Source organism: Camelus bactrianus, chromosome 2 (genome assembly GCF_048773025.1).
Source record: "Camelus bactrianus isolate YW-2024 breed Bactrian camel chromosome 2, ASM4877302v1, whole genome shotgun sequence".
Lineage (NCBI taxonomy): Eukaryota > Metazoa > Chordata > Mammalia > Artiodactyla > Camelidae > Camelus > Camelus bactrianus.
In genome coordinates, this window is record NC_133540.1 from 81,698,029 (window position 1) to 81,724,554 (window position 26,526).

Below are 26,526 nucleotides of genomic sequence, written 5' to 3' on the forward strand. Positions count from 1 at the left end.
TTGCTTGTCCATTCACTTGTAAATGGTACACTTTGGTTGTTTCCACCTTTCAAGTATTGTGAATAATACTGTTACAAACACTAGGGTACAAGTGTCTGTTTGAGTCCCTATTTTCAATTTTTTTGAATATACACCTAGAAGTAGAAATATTACTTCATATTTAGTTTCCTGAGGAACCACCAAACTGTTTCCACTGTGGCTGCACATTCAGCAATGCACAATTTATTCACATCCTTGTCAACATTTGTTATTTTCATTTTTAAAAAAAATAACAGCCATCCTAATATGTACAAAGCATTATCTCACCGGGGTTTTGATTTGCACTTCTCTTGCACTCTCTCTGTTGACTAATATGCTAAACAACTCTTCATGCAGTTGCTAACCACTTGTCAGTCACATAGCAAGTCAAAATGCTGAGACACCGAGTTTTGCAGCAAAGAGATTTACTAACAAGACAGCCAAGCTGGGAGACTAAAGTGTGGGGAGCTTGGGGAAAGGTAATTAAAAAGAAGTTGCAATAATCGTCATTCTGCGCAGGACTCTAATAAACGGTCAAATGGTCACCAAGTGGACCTTCAAGCCCATCCAGCTGAAGGGCCAGTGGTCCTATATAGTCTTAACCAGCTCAGCTCAAACTAAATGCAGCTGATCTCACCTTCCTAAAAAACAACTCAGGCAAACATCTTGTTATTCAGGCTACATGTCACTTGGAGGACTTAAATGACCTCAATTAGTCAATGCAAATAAAATGGATTTAACCCACTGTTTCACATTCATTGGCCAATTGGAGAAATGTCTATTCAAGTCCTTTGTCCCCTTTTTAACTGGGTTGTTTACTTTTGTTGTTGTTGAATTGCCGGAATTTTTTATATATTCTGGATATAAAGCTCTTATTAGGTATACTATATGCAAATATTTTCCCCCATTCTGTGGGTTATCCTTTCATGCTATTGATAGTGCCCTTCATACACTTTTGAAGGACATAAATACCTATGTATATGTTCTCATGTAGAAAACTTAAATAACACAAAAAGATCAATTTTCACAAAATTACTATACAAATTAAATGTAATTTTTTAGTTAAAAACCCAATAAAATTTTATCAGAAATTAGATAAAACTGAAAGTTTATAAGAAGAAAAAAGGTCTGAGAATGAAAGAATAGTGAATATCAATACCTTTATATCAGCACATATTATAAAACTACTAGTAAAGCAGTACTGTGTTGACATCAAGAATAAAGAAATAAAACAAAATTCAAAAGTATATTGAATGATATGTGAGATTTAATACATGATGAAAGTAGCACATTCAAAGAGAATGAATTATTTAATTAATAAATAGACCTGGCACAACTGACCACCTGGGAAAAAAATTAAATTATAATATTATGTCACATTATATACCAAAACACATTCCAGATGGATTAAAAATTTAAATTAAAAAGAAAAAAAGATGTTAAGATGAAAATCTAAGATATTACATATACACTTAGGATAAAAAAGATCTTTTAACCAAAACAGTAAACTCAAAAGCTGTAAAAGAAAAAAGCCACATATTTGACAATTAAAGTAAACTTATAAAAAGGTGTTCAAACTCAGTTATAATCACAGAAACAGACACTAAAGTAACAATGAGATCATTTAATACTGATCAAACTGGCAAAAAAGTAGAATCATAAATAGCCTAGTAGGTAAGATTCTTACACTGCTGATATAAAAGAAAATTGGGAAAGCCTCTTCTGAAAGCGTGCACATGTACATACACATTTATATTTATTTATATATATATATGTTTTCACTCAGGAGAACCAATGAAGATATGGAAGGATTCAAAAGCTATCTCAGCAGGATGAGGACAGTAACGATAAGTATCTTTTTCTTTTAAATCTTTGACTCTTACCTCAAATGAAGGACTTTTCTAATTTGAAAAAAATGCAAATAAAACTTTAAAAAGGAGCAGCACATATAACTGACTAAAAGAAACTGAACAAAATGGAGAAGAGAGAAAAAGAATACTGACCACATATATGCAACTATCAAATCATTTATGTTGTATTACTGAAACTAATATAATGTTATATCAATTATACCTCAGTTAAAAAAAAAAAAAAAACTGCTCAAGAAGCCACTGGAGAGGCCCACCTGGGAGGGAAGAAAGGCTTCCTGCCAGCAACCAGCCCCACATGAGTGAGACATCCTGGAAATATAGCCTTAGGCCCAGTCAAGCCTTCGGATGACTGCAACCCTGGCCAACATCTTGACTACCACCTCTTAAGAGATTACAAGCCAGAACCATCTAACTAAAGCTGCTTCTAAATTCCTGACCCACAGAAACTGTGTGAGACAATAAATATTTATTGTTGTTCTGGAAAAAAAAAAAAAAACAGAAAAAAGAAATCTATTTGAAAACTCTTGAAGTTATGATCTCTGTAATAATTATTAGTTAATGTCTCTCACTACATCCTAATAAGCAACATTCCTACCACTAAAACAAAGAAAGAGATAATAGATAAAACTTATTACTCATGTCAAAAAAAACAAAAAAAACAAAAAAAACACTGACCATGGATGTGAAAGGGAATCAAAAATAACTTCATCCATTCACAATTCTGCCCAGGCTGACCCTGACCTTGTCATTTAAGCGAGCATACATGTTACCTTCAGCATTTCTACCTTTCTAAATATATGTAGGCAAATATCACCCATGGAGGTGCTACAAACCTGATTTGTTGACAACTTCACTTGGTTCTATAATTAACTGTAGGGAAGCTTCATTCTTTCTTGAAGAAACTGGGTCTGACTTTGAATGTGATTTCTGGCACTGAGTCTAAAAAGAGATACAACATTAGATCTGCTCTATTAAATTACCAATTCTGATAAAACACATTTGCTTTTAAACTGAAAAAAAACAGTATTTAAAAACAACAGATCAGCTGTTAAAGATGCAAGCTTAAATAACTACTTAGAAAACAATTTCACATTGTTTAGTAACACTGAAATTTCATATAAGCTATCATAAAAACATTATTCTAATAGCTTTTAAAAACCTATTCTGACAGAAGATTGGATAAATTATGATATAGTCATATAACATAAAATTACAAATACAACAGTGAAATGAATAAACTACAGCAATATGAATGATTTAGCTAAACAACAAACAAGTTGCAGAAGTATATAATCTCATTTATGTAAAGCTCAGAACAGACACAAAAACATGAAAAACTATATATATACACACATATATAGTATTTAGAGATTCATTCTATGCAGAAGAAGTGTCAATGTAGCAGGCCTGATCACTTAAAAACCTGCTTACAGGACTAGTCTTTGGCTGGCACCTAGGGACCTGGCTTTCAAAATATTTCCTCCATTACCAACTGGTAAGGTTGTACCTGCTATGCCAGCCTGTCTGTATAAACAATGTGATTTATGGTAAACACCTGCTTTTTTTTCCCCTCAGGGAATACAGAACTTTGGTGAGCAGAGGGTTATATTTAACCAGCCCCCAATAAAATGGGCCAAGTCTCAAAAGGCTTTCCAGAGTAGAAAGACTGTACATGTTTTATGGCATTTCACTGGTGGATGCAATGAGTGTATTCTTTGTGGCCCCTCTAGAGAACATAGGAAGCCTGGTATGGATTCCTCCAGACTCTGCCTGATGCATCTTTTTCTCTAACTGAAGTGGCTTTGTATCCTGACTGTATGCCTATAATACATCTTAGTCATGAGTACACCTAACTACATGCAGAGACTCATGAGTCCTATCTAGTGAAGCACACAACATGTGGATGGATGGCAGTAGGACCTCTGTCATAAGTAGTGGAAGAAATGCTGACATAAATGTCAGCACACATCCATATGTGGTAAAACTATAAAACAAAGGATGAGAATGATGAACATGAAATTTAAGACAGTGGTTACCTCTACACAGGGAGGAGAGGCAAAAGAATAGGATCAAAAAGGGGCACATAGATGCTTCAAAGGTTTTGGTTATTTTTTACACTGAGGAATGGTCACATGGGTTTTCATTTGTTATTTTTAATACCTTATGTACATATATTTTTTCTTTTGAAAATCTGAAATACATAGTTATAAATTTTAAAAATATAGAAAAGAGAAATCTCAATACACGGCAGGCAGGAAAAAAAAACAAGTGAACAATTTTGCAGAAAAAATTGACAATATTTAACAAGTGCAGTTCAAATGTGCATATCCTAGAGAAATTCAGTTTACAACATGTATACAAGGAGGTATAAACAAAAGTGTTCACTATATCACTGTGATATAGAGGGAAAACAACTTAAAAATCTGCCAACAGGGGAATACATAAATAATGGAGCCACTACACTGCTAGCGGTGGATACACTATGGAACTCAATGACAAAAGTAACAAAAGTAAGTTTTCACAATATTCTGCTCCTTCCTGAGACATCACTAAGGATTTTTTAACATGTGTAAACCCAGAAGGATGAAGAGAAAAAAAAGTGTAGATGAGAGATGTCAATAAACTTTTTGAGGTTGGAAAGCATATCAGCAGCAACTAACCAGCCCAGAAAGAGCAGAAATATGCTAGCAATGGAGAAAGCCCAGAAGCACACAGATTTATGTTTACGGAAAAACCCGTAAGATCAAGGTACAAGGCACCTCTAAAAGAGGGGGTCCAGGTATGGCCTGCAAAGAGAAGAGTTGTTAAAAATATGTATACGAAGCAGTCAGTCACGGAGTCCCTCCTCTCCCAACTCTAACAGAAGATTAGATGTTTACTGTCTTGAGTTTCAAATCAGAGAGACTCTGAGCTCAGTGACATGAGACACAGTTGAAGATAAGAACACACTGAAAACAGAGATATTAAGTGGAAGTATTCAAATTGCACCTCTTCCCTCTTGCCCCATCTGGCTGAGAACACCTGTAGTTAGAATCAGATCCCCCAAGCAGGAGAGATTTTTTTGTCAGAGAAACTTATCAAGCCAAAAGAAGAAAAAACCTATAGATATTAGCATCTGGACATCCACAATGACATGATCCAGACAGATCACACCACAGCAAAATCTACCAATGTAAAATTCTAACTATGAAAGTAGAGTTTCCAATCACCATTTTAGTTTTACACTCTTAAAAGTGAGGAGACCACTAAGGATCACTGTACATCTGACCAAAGGCTCTAGTGTAAAAGGCAATGAGCAAAGTAAGCAAAAAAGTTACCTGCAGGAAATAGAACTGTACCAAAAAATCCTAATACAAAAAGTTAGAAGAACCTAACAACAAGAAATATCATGAAATTTCAGATCACTAAAGACAGATGAAAAGATTCTAAAAGCTTATAAATGTGAAAAAATAGTGACTCACAAAGGATCAAGGAGTCAAAACAGCATTCTCAACAACACGAGAAGCTTTATTAAAAAAAAAGAGCACGTCTTTAGGAATCTGACGGAAAATCATTTCCAACCTAGAATTTTATACCTGTAATTATCCATCATGAGGGTAAAGTTATGCTATTTTCAAACATTTAAGGTCTTAAATTCTCAGGAAGCTACTAAAGGATCAGTCCACCAAACAAAAAAAAGAAAAGATTTGGGATCCAAGAAATATGAGCTGCAGTACAGGAGAAAAGACAAGGAACTTCCCTGGATGATAAAGGGAAGTCACACAGCAACACCTATGTGACAAGCCTATGGGTGGACAGAAGCAAAAATCAGAGTAGAGAAATCTACAAAGGATATCTCCAGAAAAAAATTGAAAATGATAAATTACTTGATGGGTCTATATACACTGAGAATACATTCACCATTCTGTCAGAAAAACTGGTGACAAATTAGTCAGAGGTGCACAGAAAATCAACAAATTTTAAAACCATGATAATTAAATCGAGAAAACTAAGAGATAAGGGAGTGGCTAAGCAAACTGTGGTGTATCTATATCATGAGATACCTCTTAGCAATAAAAAGAAATGAATTATTGATATACACAAAATCCTGGATGAATCACCAAAGAATTATACTAAGTGAAAAAGACAAGTCCAAAAAGTTATATACTATATGACTCCATTTAAATAACATTCTTGAAATAACAAAATTGTAGAAATGGAGAACAGATTAGGGGTTTCAGGAGCTGAGTGGGTGAGGGTGAGAGAGAAGTAAGTACTGCTATAAAAGGATAAAAGGGATCCTGTAGTGGTGGAATTGTTCTATATCCTGTCTGCATCAGTGTCAGTACGCTACTTGTGATGTTGTACTATAGTTTTTGCAAGAAGGTACCTTTACAGGAAACTAGGTAAAGCCTACAGGGTCTTCCAGTCTACTATTTCTTATAGCTGCTTGTAAATCTACAATTATCTCAAAGCAAAAGGTTTTATTTAAAAAAAGTAGAAGTGCCCAATAATATCTTTCTATATAGTAGGTTCTCCTTTTCTACTTTTAAGCAGACTGGATTGAAATGATTAGATCCTCACTCTCAAGGATTGAGCTGGATCTGACATAAAATTTTAGTAAGACCCAGGCCACTTGTAACCTGCCCTGTGTCCTTCAGAATGAGTTCTTCTGGGTGACTGAGAACCTGGTGAGCCTGTTTAGCCCTTAAAGATTGCAATGTATTCAGTTCAGTCCTTTGGAGGTTTTTGTTTAACATGTTTTTAGCCTCTGTCCCAGACTGCTTCAAAATGTGGCAAATGTCTATTTGTAGTGGGCTCCTTTCCTGCAACAGGATTTTGCCTTGTTAGCATACCAAGACTACATGTTTCACTCTACCTTTCCGGCCCAAGGTTCCTGACTACCTCAGAACTTACAAATGTTCTTTAAGGAAAAGTGACTATCCACCTGGGGTGCCTCCAGGATTTCAATTTGTCATGCCATCCCTGTACTAGTAACAAAAGCCCTACTTTCCCACAGTAGACTCCCTCTGCCTGGGCCAATCCAAAACCCTCAGCTTTTGCCCAAAATTAGTAAATACTCTCAGGGAAGAAAATGATTAACAACATCAACTCATCTTCTAAGGATTCTTCTCTCTTTGGAATTTTAGTTCAACTAGCCCTTATTGCTTCCACAACTCCCAATGTCTCTAAAAATATTATGTTTGCATTTCATTCTCTTTTTTAACTAGCAATTGCACCAAGGGTGTTGACCTACTGCAATCTTGCAATCTATTACATCCCACCTAAAAGTGGAACCTCTAGCATAACCTTGATACCTTGATACCAAAGCCCTACAAGAACATTTTGAGAAAAAAGACAATATTGTTCATGAACATAGATGCAAGCATCTTAAATATTAGCAAACCAAATCAAATAAGGTTATTACTTTATGACCAAGTCATGATTATCCCAGGAAATTTAGCTGATTTAACTTTCAAAAATCAATTTATCACATTAAAGGTCTCTCAATTCTGACAGGATGGATCTGTCTTCATTCCTTGTAACCAAAAGGCTATATATGTTTAATTATTTGTTTACACAAGTTTTTAATGAATGTTATTTCCAGCACTAGAGGCATACCTGGGAGATACTGTGAGTTCAGTTCCAGACCACCTCAATAAAATGAGTATTGCAATAAAGCAAGTCACATGAATTTTTTAATTTCCCAGTGCATACAAAAGTTATGTTTACACTATACTGTAGTATATTAATATTAATATACCATATTATCTAAAAAAGCAATAGCATTGTCTAAAAAAAGTACATACCTTAATTTTAAAATATTTATTGCTAAAAAATGCTGATCATCTAAGCCTTCTAAATATCAATTTTTTGCAACAGTAACATCAAAGATCGCTGATCACAAATCATCATTAACAAATATGATTATAATGACAACATCTGAAATATTGTGAGAATTACCAAAATATGACAAAGAGACACGAAGTGAGCAAATACTGTCAGAAAAATGGTACTGACAGACTTGCTTGACATAGGGTTGCCACTAACCTCCAATTTGTAAATAATGCACTATCTGTGAAGGGCAATAAAGCAAATAAAACAAGGTTTGTCTATATCCAATTCTTCTCTCCAATTAGTGTTGTTCTTTTGAATAACTGGTCTTCAATTATAAGCTTCAAAAACTCTATTCCAAAGTGCTATTTTACAGAGTTACGTCAACCTATCCTCTTAAGATATATATAATCAATAAAAGATTGAGTCCCCTGTATAGCAATAAATTGCCTTCCGTTTTCAGAAAACAACCAAACTTGACAACCTGGATTAGGAACTTTAATAGTTGCCCACTTTCCTAAAAACCTAATTTAAGCATTATTTTAGGAAGAGTGAAAAGTGATTGCATTACATTTGATAATTCTAACTCCCAGACCTCCAATTTCAAACACAGGAAATGTCAGGCCAAAATTTTCAAAAAATACCTCTACATTTTATATAAACTCAATGGGAATATAGGATTTCCTTTTAAGAATAAGAATAAGAATAAGACAAACAACCAAAATGTATCTAACTATATATATTGTGTACTGCTTCATTCATTAAAATATTAAACCTATACCAGTTCTCTTTTTTCACTTACCTCTTTGCTTGGTGACTGAATACAAATGTCTTTTATTTTAGGTGTTGAATAAAGCACTGATTTTGTAGAATTTGTGCTAAAATCATTGGCAAGACCTAAAAAAAGTTAAAAATTTTTAAAAACAAAATATGTATAAAATCTTTCGGTTACAATTAAAAGAAGTCTGAAGAATTCTGTTGATTCTTTTAAATGCAATTAGTTTAACTGAAGTACAGGCATCAATTCGATAGTCAAATGTTCCTAAAAGGCATCTGGAACTAAAAAAGACAAACAAGGTTCCTGGAAAAACATGTGCCAGTTCTTCTTTCAGAGCTTATAAAAAGATGCATCTGTTTTTCTCTGGTTGGCCTATTCTTTTATTCCAATACCTTCTAATGCTGACCCACACTTGGAAAAGTTTTTGCCATAATTCATCTTTTCTTTAGGAAATCACCAAACGGTATCTCAAGCTCTCCAGTGAGCCCAAGAATTCTGCACATTTATTTCCATTACATGAAATACTTTCTCCTGTGTATGATAATTAAATTTATGACTTCTAGACTATAGGAATCTAGTACGACTGAAGGGAATAATAAATTATTCTCATTTTTGCCAGTATTGTCTTCAGTGGACCAGAAGGTACAAGAACTGTACGTGTACTCAAAATTCCTAGGAAAATATTTTACATATATTTAAATACTATAGTTGCTGAATTTGATATTAATAGGAAAAATTTATATTTTCATCCAACCCAACCCTCAAAGTCCATGTAGAAATGAAACCTTACTTTTTTCTTCAAAACAGTCTAGTAAGGTTTTCAGTATATTCTGGCCTTGCTCCGTATTAATGTCAGGTGCCCTAAAAAAAGCAGGAAAGAAAGGAAAATGTCAACGTATCATTTCCAAAAGATATTTGCTACCTATTAACATCTACTTTGACAATCCCTTATCTGCTTACTATAAAATGTTAATTTACTTAATAGGAAAAATATCACCATTACTATCTGAGGACAAAACAAGTATTTGGGAGTCCAAGAGTTCCTAGAAAAGGATGTTTAGTAATACATCATTGTCTACATTAACAATAAAATTACTTGACTGAATAGCCATGACTAAAGCTGTTTTAGACCACTGCTATACCTAAACAAGAACATAAACTCTTTTGAGCAAATTCAAACAACCCTGAAATGCTTCTTTAATTCTCTATGGTCAGAAGTCCTAACAGCTCCAAGTAACACAGTTTTCCCCACAAGATTTCAAATGCACTTTTGATTCAGTATCTTTACTCTTAACAGGAGCTTATGAATCAGTATACATTTTTACTTAGAAGTTGTATTGACACAATTGTAGATTCAAGTACAATTGTAAGAAATAACATAGAAGAGATCCCTCTTTGACTTTATCCAGTTTCCTGCAAAGGTAACATTTTGCAAAACTATAGTTTACTGTCACAATCAGGATACTGATATTGATAGAATCTACAATTTTATTTAGATTTCTCCAGTTCTACATGTACTCATTTGTGTGTTTATGTTTGTGTGTGTATTTAGTTCTGTGTAGTTTATCACATTTGAAGGTTCAGATATGGCCACCACAGTTAAGATACTGAGCAGTTCCATCACCACAAAGATCCTTCTATTGCCCTTTTAGAACCACATCCACCTTTTCTTTTAGCTCCATGGAATAAACTACATCTTTCTATTATTACCATTCAATCGACTTTAGAGTGTTTCCCCATAGCTGTCATTTAGTCAGAACTGAAACTGCTTCTTCCTGGTCCACCATTTAACAGGTGAATTTCTTTTCTCACTTCCATTAAGTCACTGCACTGCTTGCATTAATAGTCTTCTGTTAATATAAAATAACTAAGATGACTACACAATCAGTGGGCATAGAAATTATTATTTTAGTTAGAGATAATAGTTTTTCCTTTCTTCATTTAAAAATTCTACTTTCTGAAGATGGCAATAAAAATCATCTTAAAAGCTTAAGTATATAAATCACCTGGAAGATCGGCAGAATCTTCTCCTATAGTCATTTTTAAGATGATCCTGAAAGAAAAGTAAATCATCAATCTGGTGAAAATTTAAGTTCTTCATTTATTCATTCAGCAAGTATTTAGTGATTGTGTATTATAATACTATAAAGAGGAATTCTTCTGGATCAAGTGAAAAAGAACTTGCCTCATATCTACTGTTTCCAAAACTTTGTTTACACTATTTCCTTACCCTGGGATTTATTACATCCTCTTCCACTTCCTCCCCCTCCTCCCATACCTTTTCCATTAAAATCATATTATCTGGGCTTCCAATAATTCAAGTTGGTTAACTAATAATATCTACTTACCACCTTTCCCTACAGGGAGATCCCTCTGAAGTAGTAAAATAATAAACTGACATAAAATGACAATGAGAAAGAGAATGGAAGAGAGGACTATCTGTGGACACACAAATTTAACTTCTGGAAGATGGAAAACAAATGAAAACGTGGTAACTGATGAAACAGAGTAAAAGCAGAAGCGGCCTAAAGTAAGCTCACAAGATACTGTCCTGGATGAGGAGTGAAGCTGTTATGCCAGGAGAAAGCCTTAACTATGCAGAACTAGGAAACTCGAGATCTGAAGGAGCTAAAGAGACAGGAAATAAAAACAGAGCAATTCAAAGAAAATTTATATTTTCTGAGAACAGTAGATGCCCTCCCCCCACTTTCCCTATCCCCATAAATGCAGAGCTCAAAAACAGTATTCCATTGTCGCAGTTTTAAACATTACCAGCATCTATGGATAACCAGACACTAAGTTTCTAAAATAAAAGAGGAAGATCAAGATATAAATTTTAAAAAATGAAAAAGAAAAAGGCCCAAGAGGAAACTAATAGCAAGGATGAGGAAGATAATTCCAAAAAAAAAAAAAAAGAAAACACACACAAAAAAGAAAATGCTAATTAGCACCTTCAAGAGAGATTTGAGGTAATAATGGGCTCACAAATCAGAAATGGTATACTATAAGCACAAGACAGAGAGTGAGAAAAATTCTTAATAATTAAAAACATGATTACCTAAAATAATGCAGTAATTATGAAACAGCTAAGGATACTTCTAGAGAGAAAAAAAAAACAGAACAAAAGTCAAAGAGATGGAAAATGGGAGGAAAATAAAACAAAGATCTAAGAAATCAGAGAGTCCAACTTCTGACCAATAGTTATTCCAGACAGAACAAAAAGGCAAGAGATAAAAATCTAAAAGATATACAATCAAATTCCCCAAATCTGTAGGACATAAGTGGTCAGTATAATGAAAATTCAAGAAGATCCATACTTAGGAATATGAGTGAAATATTAGAAAAATTGAGTATAAAAAGATGCTAGAATGTTTCAAAAAAGAGAAAATAGGTAACCCCAGTAAAGAAGCAGTCCCCATCAATGGAAACAACAGGAAAAATAAAAAACACAGACATGCTGAAATTACAGATGGAGAGTAATACTGTGATACTCTGGGTCCTATAGTCTAATTGTAAAATCTACAAAGTTAAATTTTCTATTTGAAAATTGGACAGTAATAGATGAATAGTATGCTTTTAAAAGTAAGTATATTATTATCACAAAATGCTTAGTAAGCTTCACTTTTACTTGGCCCAATGGAATATAAATGACCCCATCTCATGTAGACATTCTCTTTACCCTACTCATGCTCTAACATCCTGAGCTGGGCCACCCTTCTGACTCAACTAAGGCTCCTACACACTCCTCTGGGTCACAGTAGCTTCCCATCCATAGGGACTGCTACCTTGCTTGGCCCCACCTAACGGTTTTTGGATTGAATTATCCTGGAAGCTGAAGACCTCTACTACATTTTAAGAAATTTCGAGAGCAGAGATTGTGTCTTAAGCTAGTTTACAGTCTTCCCAGAGCCTTGCCTAGTGCATTGTATATCACATAAACACCATTTTTTGTTATCTTTTTGACATGCCAAATACATAAGACCAAAAACTTTTGAGATAAAAATGTCTTTCTTTAAAGAAGGTGAGAGTGTTTCACATAGCCTCTATCTTCAGGAGGTATCTAAGGAGCAAAAGATTACGTCTATTTTATAGGTAGCAAACTAAGGAACAAAAACATCTAACAAGATTGCTTTTCATCACAAGTCATTTGATGGAAACTTAACTGAAGCACTAAGGTCTCTCATCAGTACTCAGCGTTCTGAAATACTTAAGTAAACCCCTGAGAATGTTGGTTAACTACCTTCCAAGGGCTAATTTAAGGTCTCCCTTCTATTTTCACACAATAAATTGAAAGAATCAAATTTGTACAATGAATGTTTCTGAATATTAAATAACCCCTGTAAAGTATTCTGTTCCTCTTTTAAATAGAAAAATTTTAAGGCTAAGATAGCTCATTCATTCAGCAAATACAAATCGAGCACCGCTAAATGTTATTTAGGCTTGCTAGAAAACAAGTGGTGAACAAGACAAACGAGGTCTCTTAATTCTAAATTAAAAGTTAGAATAGAGAAAATTTTAATTTTCAAAATACACATTCAAAAACTGCTACTTCAACTCATTTTTCATTCAATTTCAATTTTAGTTTCTTCCATTCACTGCGAGATTATGTTTCTCAAAGAAAGTAATACACAACACAGCAGAGCTTCTTAATCCCAGCACCACTGACATTTTGGGCTGGATAACTTTTGTTGTGAGGGCCTGCCCTGTGCATTTTAGAATGTTTAGCGGCATCCCTGGCCTCCACTCATTAGGTGCTCTTAGCACCCCCTCATCTATGCCCTCTCAAGACAACCAGAAATTTTTGCAGACATCTCCAAATGTCTCCTACAGGACAAAATCACACCAGGTTAGAAACCACGGAAGTCCAGGACTGAGTGAGGATAATCTCTCAACTCCTCTCTCCCCTCATCTTTTAAACGAATTATGACACAAAGTCAGATATTAGAACTAAAAGGCTCAAAGCAGTTCTAAGTTTATGATAGACATTTTAAAAGCAAACCTATGGTCAAAAGAATGAGAAGACAGCAGGATGGACCAGCAGCTGCTCTTCCAAGTTCCGTTTTGTCTATCTCTTTCTTCCTCAGTCTCAGAATCTAAGTGCAGTCCCCTAGGAAGCCCATTACACAGAGAAGGAAAGAGAACTTTGAAAGAGGGAGACAAGGGCAATGATTACAGAAGGCTGACGGGAGGCATGGAAAGCAGGAAAAGCAGTTTAGCGCGAGAACTACGACAAGCTTCAACCAGTCTAAGCTTCCCACATTCTGAAGGACATCATCCTAGAAGTAGGAGAAATTCGTTAACAGAAAGGCAGAGACCACAGTGAGAAAATAAACTGTTAATAATATCATTGATATTATGATTATTGATCACAGATTTTAAATGAATGTCAACACTGATACAAATAAAATACTGATCATGGTATTAAAGAAAGAGAGAAAGAATGAGAAGACAAGCCACAGAACACAGGCTGGGAGAAAACATTTACAAAAGGCAAATCTGATAAGGACTGTTATCCAAAATATACAGAGAACTCTTAAAACTCAATAATAAGAAAACAACCCAATTAAAAAATAAGACCTTAACAGACACCTCACCTAAGAAGATGTACAGATGGCAAATAAGCATTTGAAAAGATGTTCCACACATGTCAAAGGGAAATGCAAATTAAAATGAGATACCATTAAACACCTATAAAAATGACCAAAATCTAGAAGAACAACTCCAAATGTGGAACAATGGAAATTCTCACTCATATTGCAATGCAAAATGGCACAGCCACTTTGGAAGACACTTTCATGGCTTATCACAAAAGTAAACATACTCTTACCATATGATCCATCATTTTTTTCCTCAATCAACAGTATCAAAGGGTGGTATAGAGAATACTTTTTACCATAAGCACGTACATTGTTTACATTATATATAATGGTTAACTGAAAAAAAAATGCACAAGTTAATATCTGCAAGTTAAGTTTTACTTGGGGACCTTACTGAGAACTATAGGCCGTATCTAAGGTCTCTCAGATAACTGAGGAATGGTTCCAAAGAGGTAAGGGAGGAGTCAGGACATACAGGAGTTTTTTGGGGGACGGGGGTGGGGGGACAGATAGTCAAACATCAAAAGATTACTGCTGATTATAAAAAACGGACACCTCAAGTTCATTATTTTAGTGTTTCCCTAATATGGGAAGCTGCAAGAGTCTGGACTCATTGAAATTATTCCTCAAATAAGTATCTTATCTATCTAGGTCCATTATCCTGTTTTTCTCTGTTCTGACTTCCCCTCAGGCACATGACACCGAGGCGGGCAGCTGCAGTTGCGGGTGGTTTGAAGGTGGGCACTACGAAATGTTTACCGAAATGGCAGGCAATATTCTTAGTCCATAATACAGGCCTCTATGCATAGAAGCACACATACATATCTCTATTACAAATGCGAGTTAATCGATACTGAATTTTCTTAAAAGGAATGATAAAGTAGAAAATACAAGTTAATCAGTTGTATAAAATACAGTAACTACAAACGAAGTCTGAAATACAGAATAGTGAGTACCAAGGGAGTCCAGAAACATGCAAACAAAAAATGAGTTCCCGCCCCCTTCAGCCATTCACAGCTGGCACTTTTAAGTTGCAGCTGCCTTTCAGAAAACTTTATCTGTCAATAGCAGATGTCCGCCTCTCCAGACAAACAAGTCTGAAGCAAAGGCACATTTTCAAGGCGTTTCAATACTTCTCTGGCCAGAAACTTCTATGGAGGACTGGGAAATGGAGTTAGGCAAAAAAGTAGAAACCACAAGAGAAAGATGCCGTCACACCCGGGACTACAAGACGCCTTGAGGAAACAATACAAGTAAATTAACTCTGGCAATCCGCACACGATCACTCCCACTTCAAATAATTGGCGCGGCTGTCCCAGTGAAACCCCCCACAAGCCACAACACCTGTTAACGCTTCATTCTTCCCCGCCTCAGCGCGGGCGCCGGGCCTGCACTTACCAGACCCCAGGCAGCCATGTTCGGGCCCGGCAGTGCCCGCGGAGGTGGTTGGGGCGGAAGTCCACACGGTCCGTAGCTCCAAGCAGCCCGGTAAGGACCCAGCCACTCGGGTAGCAGCCAAAGTGGGAGCCCAGCAGCGCCCTGAGGCGAGAGCGGGCGGGAGGTACCGGGAACTCAGGAGCTACGACGCGGCGAGCGCGCCGACCCGCGCACCGCGCCCTACGCAGTTTAAAACCAGCTGCACATGCGCAAAGCGGGTCGTACGCCTCCAGACGCAGAAAGCCGTTACGGGCCCTCCCCCTCACTTGTACTCTCCCTCAGGACGGCCTTACGTAACTCCGCCCTTCATTCTTCCAGTAGCCCCGCCCATCATCTCGTAGTCCTACCCTCATCCTCCTGTCGCGCCTTCGTCACCTCCTCCTCTTCCCCCTTCCCCTTTTCCACTCGGACTCTGCCCTTCATGTGGAGGTGTAAAACTTCTCGACAATTCTATCATATAGTGAAAAGTCAAACTTGGAAGGCTAAGAGGTACAAATTGCAGAAGTCGTTTGAAGAGAAATATTTCACTGTGAAGCCTTGTCAGTCACACCCAGCCCTTTTATGTATCATCTCTGAAAGCAATAATGGTATAATAATAATAATAATAATGAAGATGGATGATGTATTCTTTTTTCAAATATGTGGATAATATTTTCTTGAGGTATTGGGAACAAAATTACTCTATGTAAGTAACCAATTAAGTATGATGTCCTGAAAGGAGTCGTAAATCGGGAGTTTTGAAACCTGCTCACTGGACTAGCTATGTCATCTAGGACAAGCTGTGGCACGCTTCTGGCTGTTTCCTTAATGACATAATGGGAAAGTTAAGTTAGAGGCTCTGAAGACTTGACCTCACCATTTTATGATTCTGTGAAACTATGTCCTATTTTTTTAATGATTTAATGAAAAATTGCAAGGGAATTTTCATCAGAAAATACATTACCATCTCAGACAAAGGAAACAAAAGCAAAAATAAACAAATGGGACTATGTCAAGCTAAAAAGCTTTTGCACAGTGAAGGAAATTATCATCTAGATGAAAAGGCCACCTGCTGAATAGAAGTGATATATGTGATAAGGGGTAAATATCCAAAATGTACAAAGAACTCACACAATGCAACTTCCAAAAGGCAAACAACCCGGTTAAAAAATGAGTAGAGGATCTGAATAGACATTTTTCCAAAGAAGATATACAGATGGCTAACAGGCACATGAAAATATGTTCAACATCATTAATCAACAGGTAAATGTAAATCAAAACCACAAGCAGATGTCACCAACAAATAACAAATGTTGGCAAAGATGTGGAGAAAAGTGAACCCTTGTGTACTGTTGGTGGGAATGTAAACTGGTGCAGCCACCATGGAAAACAGTATGGAGATTCCACAAAAAAATTAAAAATAAAACTACCATATGATCCATCAATTCCACGCCTGGGTATTTATCCAAGGAAAACAAAAACACTAATTCAAAAAGATTCACGCTCCCCAATATTCAGAGTAGTATATTTACAATGGCCAAGATATAGAAGCAACTTAAGTGCCTATTGACAGATGAATGAAGATGTGGGATATATATATATACAATAAAGTATTATTCTACCATAAAAAGAATGAAATCCTGCTGTTTGTGACAACATGGAGGAACCTAGAGAGTATTCACTACATGAAATAAGTCAGACAGAGAAAGACAAATACTACATGATTTTACTTATATGTGAAATCTAAAAAAAAAATGAACAAACTTAACAAAACAGAGATGGTTATAGATACAGAGAACAAACAGGTGGTTGCCAGAGGGTAGGGGTATGAGAGGAGGAGAGAAATAGGTGAGGGAGATTAAGAGTTACAAACTTCCAGTTGCAAAATAAATCAGTCACAGGTATGAAATACACAGTGTGGGGAATATAGTCAATAACTATGTAATAAAAAATACATTACTTATTGAATACATTCATTAATCAAGAGTTGAGCTAATAAATGTTTAAAACTTGTAATGCTTTAATAAATGTTATCACCTGCTAAGACCCTTTTTTGGTAGGGAAGAGGGGTTAAAAATTAACTCTGAAATCAGATAAGTCCGGGTTCCACTCTAATCCACTAATTCTGCCATCATGCGCAAGTTAATTAAACTATATATTTCTCAATTCTCTTGTCTGTGAAATGGGAATAATGTTAAAGCTGTTGAGATATGGATTAATTCCTTTTTAGATCTAGTTGAAATGCCTTGAACATACCAAGATTTCAATCGATCATGCTATTGAAATTATTATAGAGCTTTTTTAACTTGGTCTAGCAGAAATTTTGCCAACAAGACTACATTACATAATTCTGTCTCACATTTGGTAATTTTTTTCCCTTAACAAAGGCACCGGGGATTGAACCCAGGACCTCATGAATGCCAAGCATACACTCTACCACTGAGCTATCCCTTGACCCTCACATTTGGAATAGATAACAATGTACACTACCATTTATTGAGTGCACACTGTATGGCAAGTTCTATCCCAAATGCTTTCCATGCAGTAACTTATTTAATTCTTAGAACATTTCTATGAGAAAAGATAATTAATAAGCATATTTTATAAACAACAGAACTGAGACACACTTTAAGTAACTTTCTCAAGATCACACTACCATTAAAGGCAGAGCTGGGGATAAACATTAGTATTCTGACTCCAGAACTTGGCACTTAGTTACTATACTCTTTTTACCTTCAGTGAGAAATTTTAGCAAGCACAATGATAGATATACATTTCACATGTAAAATTATATCCTCTAGCTTCCACTGGAAACTAACTCTCAGAGGTATTTTGAGGAACCTGAAATGTAATGACATACTCGTGTAGAATGCAGGGGTTGTTGGCAAGGAACCGGTCTGTTCTAGAAAGTAAATGGAACAGTATCCTTATGAAAACAAAAAGTTATGGAGACACCACAGTTCCCAAACTTTTCGGTTCCCTCTGCATGTGTCCTAGTATTTAATCGCCTCAGCACAGTTTGAGCATCCTAAAATAGGGCTGCTAGTTGATGGAGTAATGTTTATAAAACCCAGATCTGTCATTACAAACGTCCCCCTACCAAAAAAAAAATTAAGATCAGTCCTTATGAACTTCTATGACAACTGACTAAAATCTTGAGGTTTTCCACCACAACTACTTACCTGGGTAAGTGGTATATGTGTGTGTATTTATGTATCTGTCTGTGGAACTATGTGTATTAAATACGTATATAGAGAAAAAGGTGTACAGAAATTTAACTTGAAAGAGAAGTAGAAACTTTTAGTTACTTATGATCTTATGTTGTAGATAATTTCAAATTTATAATTGTTAAAACTATTTTAGAGAATATTTTAACCTTAAAAATGACACTCCAAAAATCAATTTTTCTAGAAATTATGACATAGTTTCAATTACAACTTGAAATTCACTTTATTCATAATAGACTCAACTGGCAATCTTCCCATCAACTGGTGAATGAATAAGCAAATTGTAGTGCATCCATTCTGAGGAATCAGCAATAAAAATAAACTAATGAGACAGGCAATAACATAGATGAATCTCAAAATGCTGTACTAAGTGAAAAAAGCCAGACATCAAAGTCTATCCACTGTATGAGTCCATGTAGGTGACTACATAAAACTAGAGGAACACCATTTGCAGCAACATGGATGCTCCTGGAGAATGTCATTCTAAGTGAAGTAAGCCAGAAAGAGAAAGAAAAATACCATATGAGATCGCTCATATGTGGAATCTAAAAAACAAAAACAAAAACAAACAAACAAAAACAAAGCGTAAATAAAGGACAGAAATAGACTCACAGACAGAGAATACAGACTTGTGGTTACCAGGGGGGTGGAGGGTGGGAAGGGATAGACTGGGATTTCAAAATTGTAGAATAGACTACACTGTATAGCATAGGGAAATATACACAAAATGTTATGATAACTCACAGAGAAAAAAATGTGACAATGAGTGTGTATATGTCCATGAATGACTGAAAAATTGTGCTGAACACTGGAATTTGACACAACATTGTAAAATGATTATAAATCAATAAAAAATGTTAAAAAAAAAAAAAAACTATAGGAACAGAAATGAGATCAGTGATTGTCAGGGGATGAGGTCAGGGGGAAGGAGCCAGGAAGGAACTTTTTATGGTGGTGAAAATAATTCAAGTCTTGATTATGGTGGTAGTTACATGACTATACATATTTGTCAAAACTCCTGTAACTGTGCTTCTAGAAAAAAAAAAGATGACTTTTGCTGTAAATTATATCTCAATAAACTTTACTTGAAAAATTAAGAACATGAGAGAGAGAAAAAAAAAAGCATATCAACCAAATGCAATGTGTGAATTTCAGTTTTACTAATTTTTTTAGTGGAGGTACTGGTGATTGAACCCAGGACCTCATGCAGGCTAAGCACACACTCTATCACTGAACTATACCCTACTCACCAAATGTGTGAATTTTGATCCAAGTCTGGTTGAGAACAAAGAAGCTATACAGAGCATTAAGCAACAGTAGAAAACTAAAGTATTGATTATTGAATGACAGGGAATTGTACATTTTTTTAAGATAGTATAATGCTGTCTTGCTGCTGGAAGAGAATGTCCTTACTCTTTCATATTCTTTTCCCATCTACATACATTCACTTTAGTAGCCTTTTCTGACAAAATTATCCTCAGATACAAAGGCTCTACAGGACTGTAATTGCCGAGTTAATAAAGTGTGCTTGTAATATGCACACAATAGGTGGCAGCAGCGTTCACCAAAAGCAAAACAAAGCAAAACAAAACCCCCCAAAACAAAGAACAATATTATGCACTGGATCTTAGAGGTCTGCGTGGAGTCCGTACGTTTAAAGTGCTGTATTACAAACTGACTGAGCTTTATGTTTCCTAAATTACTTTTGTGTCAACTGTTTGAGTCTTAGTTGCAATTATATTTTATTATATATACACTGTTTCTCTTAACAAGAACACAACAAATCTCTATCCTGTAGCCAATAGTTTACTTCTCTTCAGTGTAATTCTTACCTCATACAAAGGAGCTTTTGTCGTTTAAAACACACTTCAACTTTCAACACTTTAATAATGTAGTTCTGCGTTATAATTTTAACCTTGCAAAGACAAATTACTTTGCTGGTACTAAGCAAAAATTTAAATAATGTACATTCATATTTTTGACATGGAAATGTGCTCTGGATACATTATTTGAAAAATGCAGTTTATCAAACAGCATGTACATTATTTACCTGATTACATAAATATATACAAGTAGAGAAAAAGTGCCGGAAAAGTGCCAAAAAAGTGATGATACATATCCAAACAGTGCTAATGGTATGGATAGTAGAATAAGATGTGATTTTTTTTTTAATATATGATTTTCATTCCCTTCTTTATGCTTTTCTTTTGCTTAAACTTATATAATTTTTCTACTTATAATAAAAAATAAGACATTATTTAAGTTAATTGTGTATAGGACATGATATGTAAGATGTTTGTAAATTCAAGTGCCTACAGAAATTTGTAAACAATAAAATGCCAAAACTAGAGCTTATTGGCAACCCCTACCAGTAAGAGATTTATGAGGTAAATGAAATAGGTAGGTAAACTGCAAAGACATGAGGTAGAAATGATGTGCTGTTGACATAAAGAAAATTTGTCAGATATTGAAAAACTGTTCATGTTTGCAAAATGCAACTAAATGGTGGAGTACCTCCAATGTTAGGATAACTTTGCACTTGTTCCTATAGACATTAAGGAACTGTATTGATCTGAGGTCAGTTACATAAGTTTATGATAGCTAATTTAAGCATTTATCAGCTTGCGGAATTGTTGGGAGGGATGGGGAAATAACAAATTTTGGGCTTTCAGAAATAATTTCCAAAGATACACAGCAGAACTGAACCACCAAGAGCCAGCCGCTACATGTACAGTCAAGAAGCAATCTGGAAACTGGGAAGCTGATGCCAATGCTGGAGTCTCCAGAGCCATGCTGATACTGCGTAAGCAGAAAATGACCATAATTACAAAACTGCCATTTCAAGGAAGCCACCACAAATAAGAAGCCTCTACGAGCAGGAAGCATCCTTACCACTCCTGGCTTCAGAAACACACCATACCATACCATATCTAATTGTTATCAGAAAACCAATGTTCCATGCCTTGACTATCAACACTCATGAAACTAGTGATCAGACACTGAGACTTCTGATAACATTGCTATCAAAAAGTCAGATGCCTAACCATGCTGGCCCCTAGAAAAACCAAAGGCAGTGAAAGAATGAATTCTGTCTGTTCTGCCTTCCCAGCATTAAATGCATGACCACTCTAGCTGCAAAGAGGTCTAGGAAATGTAATTTTCAGCTTTTCAGCCTCTGCAGTAAAGAATGGCACACTAGAAAGGGTTGGAACAGATGGAAGGCACCAACCTGCGATTAATATGGTTAACAAATTAAATCACTCTGACAGAGCTACCTTGTCTTTTTTTCTCCCAAAAGACCTAGAAGAAACATTTTCTGAGTAATAATGACTGTGGCACAAAGTTTTCATATAATCATTAAAATTAAAGCTGTGTTTTTCAGTTACAGATTGTAAATGTAAATGTATTCAGCTCACCTATCTTCAAAATTTACTACAATTAATTGTGATGCCAATGGTACTAAATCATCAATAAACATTAAGTAAAACAAAAATCAAAAATTAGAAGTACCGGAGGGAGATTGGGTCCAGATTTATTGATTGAATCAATTCCCATCACTGGATAGTATTTTAGAGAGGCCTTAGATATTGTAAAGATGTGCATTCATTCACTTGAATAGTATTATAACATAGATGACTCAGAGCATTAAAATTTTGGTTTTATTTGAGTTACTCCATTATACTCCACTCAAAGTTGTTGAGTTGTATTTGCCATATATCTTGATTTATAGCAAATTCCTGTGACACAGATACTGATGATGACTATAATAGTTGGACTTTGGTGTATTTTCAAAAGTTTCATAGTAGCATAATTGTTCTACATGGCAACAGAAGAATCATATGTTAAACAATGTTCACACTTGTCAGAAAAAATCTCCTGTCTCGGTGGAGGCTAACTCTTCAAAATAGAATCATATTTTTCAGCTGGAAGCTATTCATTTAATAAATAGTTACTGCAATCTACTTCTTATCAACTGTGATTTCAACATAATCCCTGTATTTGAAAAACTCAATTTTCTGTTGATATAGAAGCTATACCTGTAACTAAAATATAATGGTACAAATATTGCAATAAAAATGTGCAAAATACTACTGGAATGCAGGGTGAGAGAGATAAACGTTCCCCTTGGGGATGGGGAAGGCTTCAGGAAATCTTCACGGATAAGAATATATTCAATCTAGGTCTTCAAGGATAAGTAGGGAGTTATCATATTAACAAGAGGAAAGCAGGGCATCCAAGCAAGGTGCACAGTGATTGGAAAGAAAGAGAAGATAGGAAAGACCATAAATTATTGAGACAACTGAGAGTAACCAAAGTTACTAGGTGAGAGAGTATTTTTTAAGGAGTTTTGATTTAAAAGGGCCCTTTAATGAAGGATCTGTGTGCCATGTTTGAGCACATAATTGGTGGTCAGTAAATATTTACTGCCAAATTTAAAAAAAAAAAAGAATGAATCTGAAAGCACTTAGAATCCATTAAAATGTTTGAAGCAGGGGAATGGCTTGATTACATTGCATTTTAAATGAATCAGAGAGAAAAAGGGTGGAAAGTAGGAGGGTCCTTAAAAGCCAGTTGCAGCTCTTCAGACAGGAAGTGAAGAAACAGTTATCTCAGAGAAGTTCACTGGCTTGTTCAAGGTCTCAGCTGGTTAGTAGCAAAACTGGCTTCTTGCCCTCTGCCCAAACACTTTTTCTATGGTATTTTCTTACCTACAAATGTATTATTCACCACCTAAAACTTGGGAGGAGGAGAGACATAATTTGAACATTGGTATATTAAGGATTAATTTGCCTTGCAAATTGTCAAACCAAAGCAATTTTGAGAGGCTTTTGAACTGGTTTTTCTTTAATTTGGTTTAGTTTTTTAAAAGATAAGAAAGACATAATCAACAAGATACATTATTTCTCAGAAAGATTCCTATCTTTACATTTTTCTAGAGACATTCTTTTTTTCCCATGAAACTCTCTGGCTATAAAGCCAGTGACTACTTTTCTCCTATTCCAACCACTGATGTTTCCCAGCGTCCTGTCTCCCATGTCCCTTCTTTTCATTTCTCAGCTCTCATCCCTCCTTTCACTTCCCGCTGTGTGACACCAGCTACCAGCTGCCAAGGAGGTTGATTAGGTCATTTATCAAATCAGGAGGTTTTCCTCTGTCATTCAAGTCACTTTCTTAAAATACTGAAACTAAAAATTAGTTATAGTTTTTGTCTCCAAAAAATTAACTTGGACTTATAGTCTATCATTTGAAGTCTGGGATCACAGGAAGTAGGTCTCAATGTAATATAAAGACAAGGCAGTAATTTTGAATCTTCAACTCTAATTTCAGTTTCAAACTATTTTCATTTAGTTAATGTACCTCAACACGCTTCTCTAGTTTACTGATATTCAGTCTGTATTGTTCTACCTGAGCAGAATTTACTTAATGATTGTAATGGGGTTCCCTGTAGGATCACTACATGTCACAAGGATTAATTAAGCCTCAGACACTTCCACTAGGTTCTCAGTCACCTTAGAACACCTTGTAGCCAGAAGGAGCAAATGTCCCCTGTTCTTTGGAGCCAAATAATTCAGTCTCTCATTTCGCCAGCAAAAGTTTTGTTCAGATCATATATCAACTTTTTTTTTTCAATTTAAGCTAAATTTAACAAAAACCAAGCCACCCATGTTTCCCTGGGCATCCTGCACAGATCCCCCAAAGTCCCTGCTGTGGAAATGTACTGGTGCCCCTTCAGACTCCAAGCCTTAAATAAAAACAGCTCAAATGAAATTTTTAGGATCATCACTTGAAAGCAATGAGATCTGGATATCCAGAGAATTCATTGGAACACCTGAAGGGCACCAAGAAACCAGTGGGGTTCAATAGGTTGATGCTTGTACTGAGCAACAGTTCAGGGTAGACTCCAGGTGTCCTCTGCTGGGTATCTCTGATGTCCTGCCAACTACATCATGAATGTGCACAAAAAATTAATCAATAATCCATCTAAGAGAAAAATAGAAAAAGTTATTTGAGCCAACCTGAGGATTATAATCTGGGAGACAGTCTTTCAGAAAGCTCTGAGGCCTGTTCTGCATGTTACAAGTCAAAGCACAGTTATATAAGTTTTTGAGACAAAGAGTTATACATCTTTGTATGCATTGACAGTTTACACAATTCAGATCTGCACATACAAAGTGAGTAGTGAGCCATCATGCCCCTTCCAAGATTAAGAAGGAAGGGGATCTCCTAGGGAGGTCTGGTTAAGCAGAGGTACAATATATACTAAAGGCAAGGGAAGAGGCCCAAATGGACAGAGAAGAATTTTATGTTTACATTTTTCTTGTCTTGACATAAAATATAAATTTTATTTCATCATACCTCACTCTGTACACAGTTTGACTCCTCACATCTACAGTTGCAGCTCCAATGGAACCCCTATTGTTGGGGGAAACCATGTGGTCTCTCCATTAAGAAAGGAGTTTCATAGGAGAGGGTATAGCTCAGTAGCAGAGTACGTGCCTAGCATGCACAAGGTCCTGGGTTCAATCCCCAGTACCTCCATTAAGAAACAATTAAATAAATAAACCTGATTACCTCCCCCTAAACCCCCCCAACCCCCCAAAAAAAGTGTCAGACTGGAAATCCCTGGCTTGCTTTAATTTGTGAGAATAGGCTAGCCTAACGGGGGGGGGGGGGGGATGCTCAGGCTTCAGGCCTGGCTTATAAACCTAGAGTAATTCTGAAATATTGAAGATGAAATAGCAAATGGTGGAACCTCTCAGGTCCCCTGCAAAACAAACCAGAATTCCTGCAATTTTCCCTTCCCTCATCGTTCTTTATACAATACTGGGCCAAATCCAGTCTCTCAAGGACCACATGCCCCAGTGTAGCTCTATAAATCTCACTAGATAGCTGTAGGGACCCAATCTATGCAACACAGCATCAGTGATTCACTGCTTAGAAAGCATACAAGAACAAAATGAAAGTTTGAAAATTTACAGCTTTCTCTGCCAGACATATTTTGCCAAATATCCACTGGTAGTTCACCAACTGAAAATCCTGACAAAAGAGTAAAAAAACCTTATGTTCTCATAACTGTGGCTTAGATTTAGTGGGCCACCAAAATGTGCATGATAAATAGCTCCATTTTTCTCAACTCTGAAATATAGTCATTCCTCAGTATCAGCAGGGGATCAATTCCAGGACCCTTGCAGATATCAAATCCTTGAACGCTCAAGTCCCTTATATAAAATGGCATAGTATTTGCATATAGCCTGTGTCACATTGTCCCATGTACTCTAAATCACCTCTAGATTACTTATTATACCTAATACAATGTAAATGCTATGAAAATAGTTGCCAGTGCATGGCAAATTCAAGTTTTGCTCTTTGGAAATTTCTGAATTTTTTTTTCTATTATTTTCTATCTGTAGTTGGTTGAATCCACAGATGTGGAATCTGTCAATACAGAGGGCCAACTATACTTAGAAATAGTTTTAACAAAATTATCCTATGAAGTAATTTTTAATGAAATGGAGTTAATTCAAATCATGTCTTCTGAGGATAAAAATGAACAGCAATAAACAAAAAAAAGTGGAAGAAAACAAATGTGACCTTGATGTTTCCTTGAAAAGTCCATAATCTCCACATCTGTTCCTTTTATCCTCTGATGATGTTAATCTTCTGTTTATTTTGCTATTGTAATTCTAAACACATGTAGTTTTCTCAGAGACAACCCTCTCAGAGTTGACCTATGCCTGTTCTTTCTTACCTCACAAAAAGAAAAAAAAAAAAGTGTGTGTGTGTGTGTGTGTTGGTGGTTTAAA

The 26,526-nt window shown here is 35.7% G+C and overlaps 1 protein-coding gene across 5 annotated transcripts in view; it reads right to left on the reverse strand.

The window, feature by feature from the left end:
- CENPC (centromere protein C) overlaps window positions 1-15,739 on the reverse strand; it is a 62,702-nt gene extending 46,963 nt beyond the window's left edge. For 3 of the 5 annotated variants that reach the window (XR_012499752.1, XR_012499756.1, XM_045504684.2), the window contains exons 1-5: window positions 15,477-15,738; window positions 10,488-10,534; window positions 9,272-9,342; window positions 8,506-8,600; window positions 2,723-2,828 (exon numbers count right to left, since the gene is read on the reverse strand). Coding sequence is in view for 3 of the 5 variants with exons in the window: in XM_045504684.2 (XP_045360640.1) it covers window positions 2,723-2,828; window positions 8,506-8,600; window positions 9,272-9,342; window positions 10,488-10,534; window positions 15,477-15,494 (337 nt within the window). In the remaining 2 variants the exon portion in view is untranslated. Of the gene's footprint in view, window positions 1-2,722; window positions 2,829-8,505; window positions 8,601-9,271; window positions 9,343-10,487; window positions 10,535-15,476 lie in introns of all 5 variants that reach the window. The other 2 variants (XM_010967538.3, XM_045504683.2) reach the window with 2 other exon arrangements.
- Window positions 15,740-26,526: the final 10,787 nt, after the last annotated feature.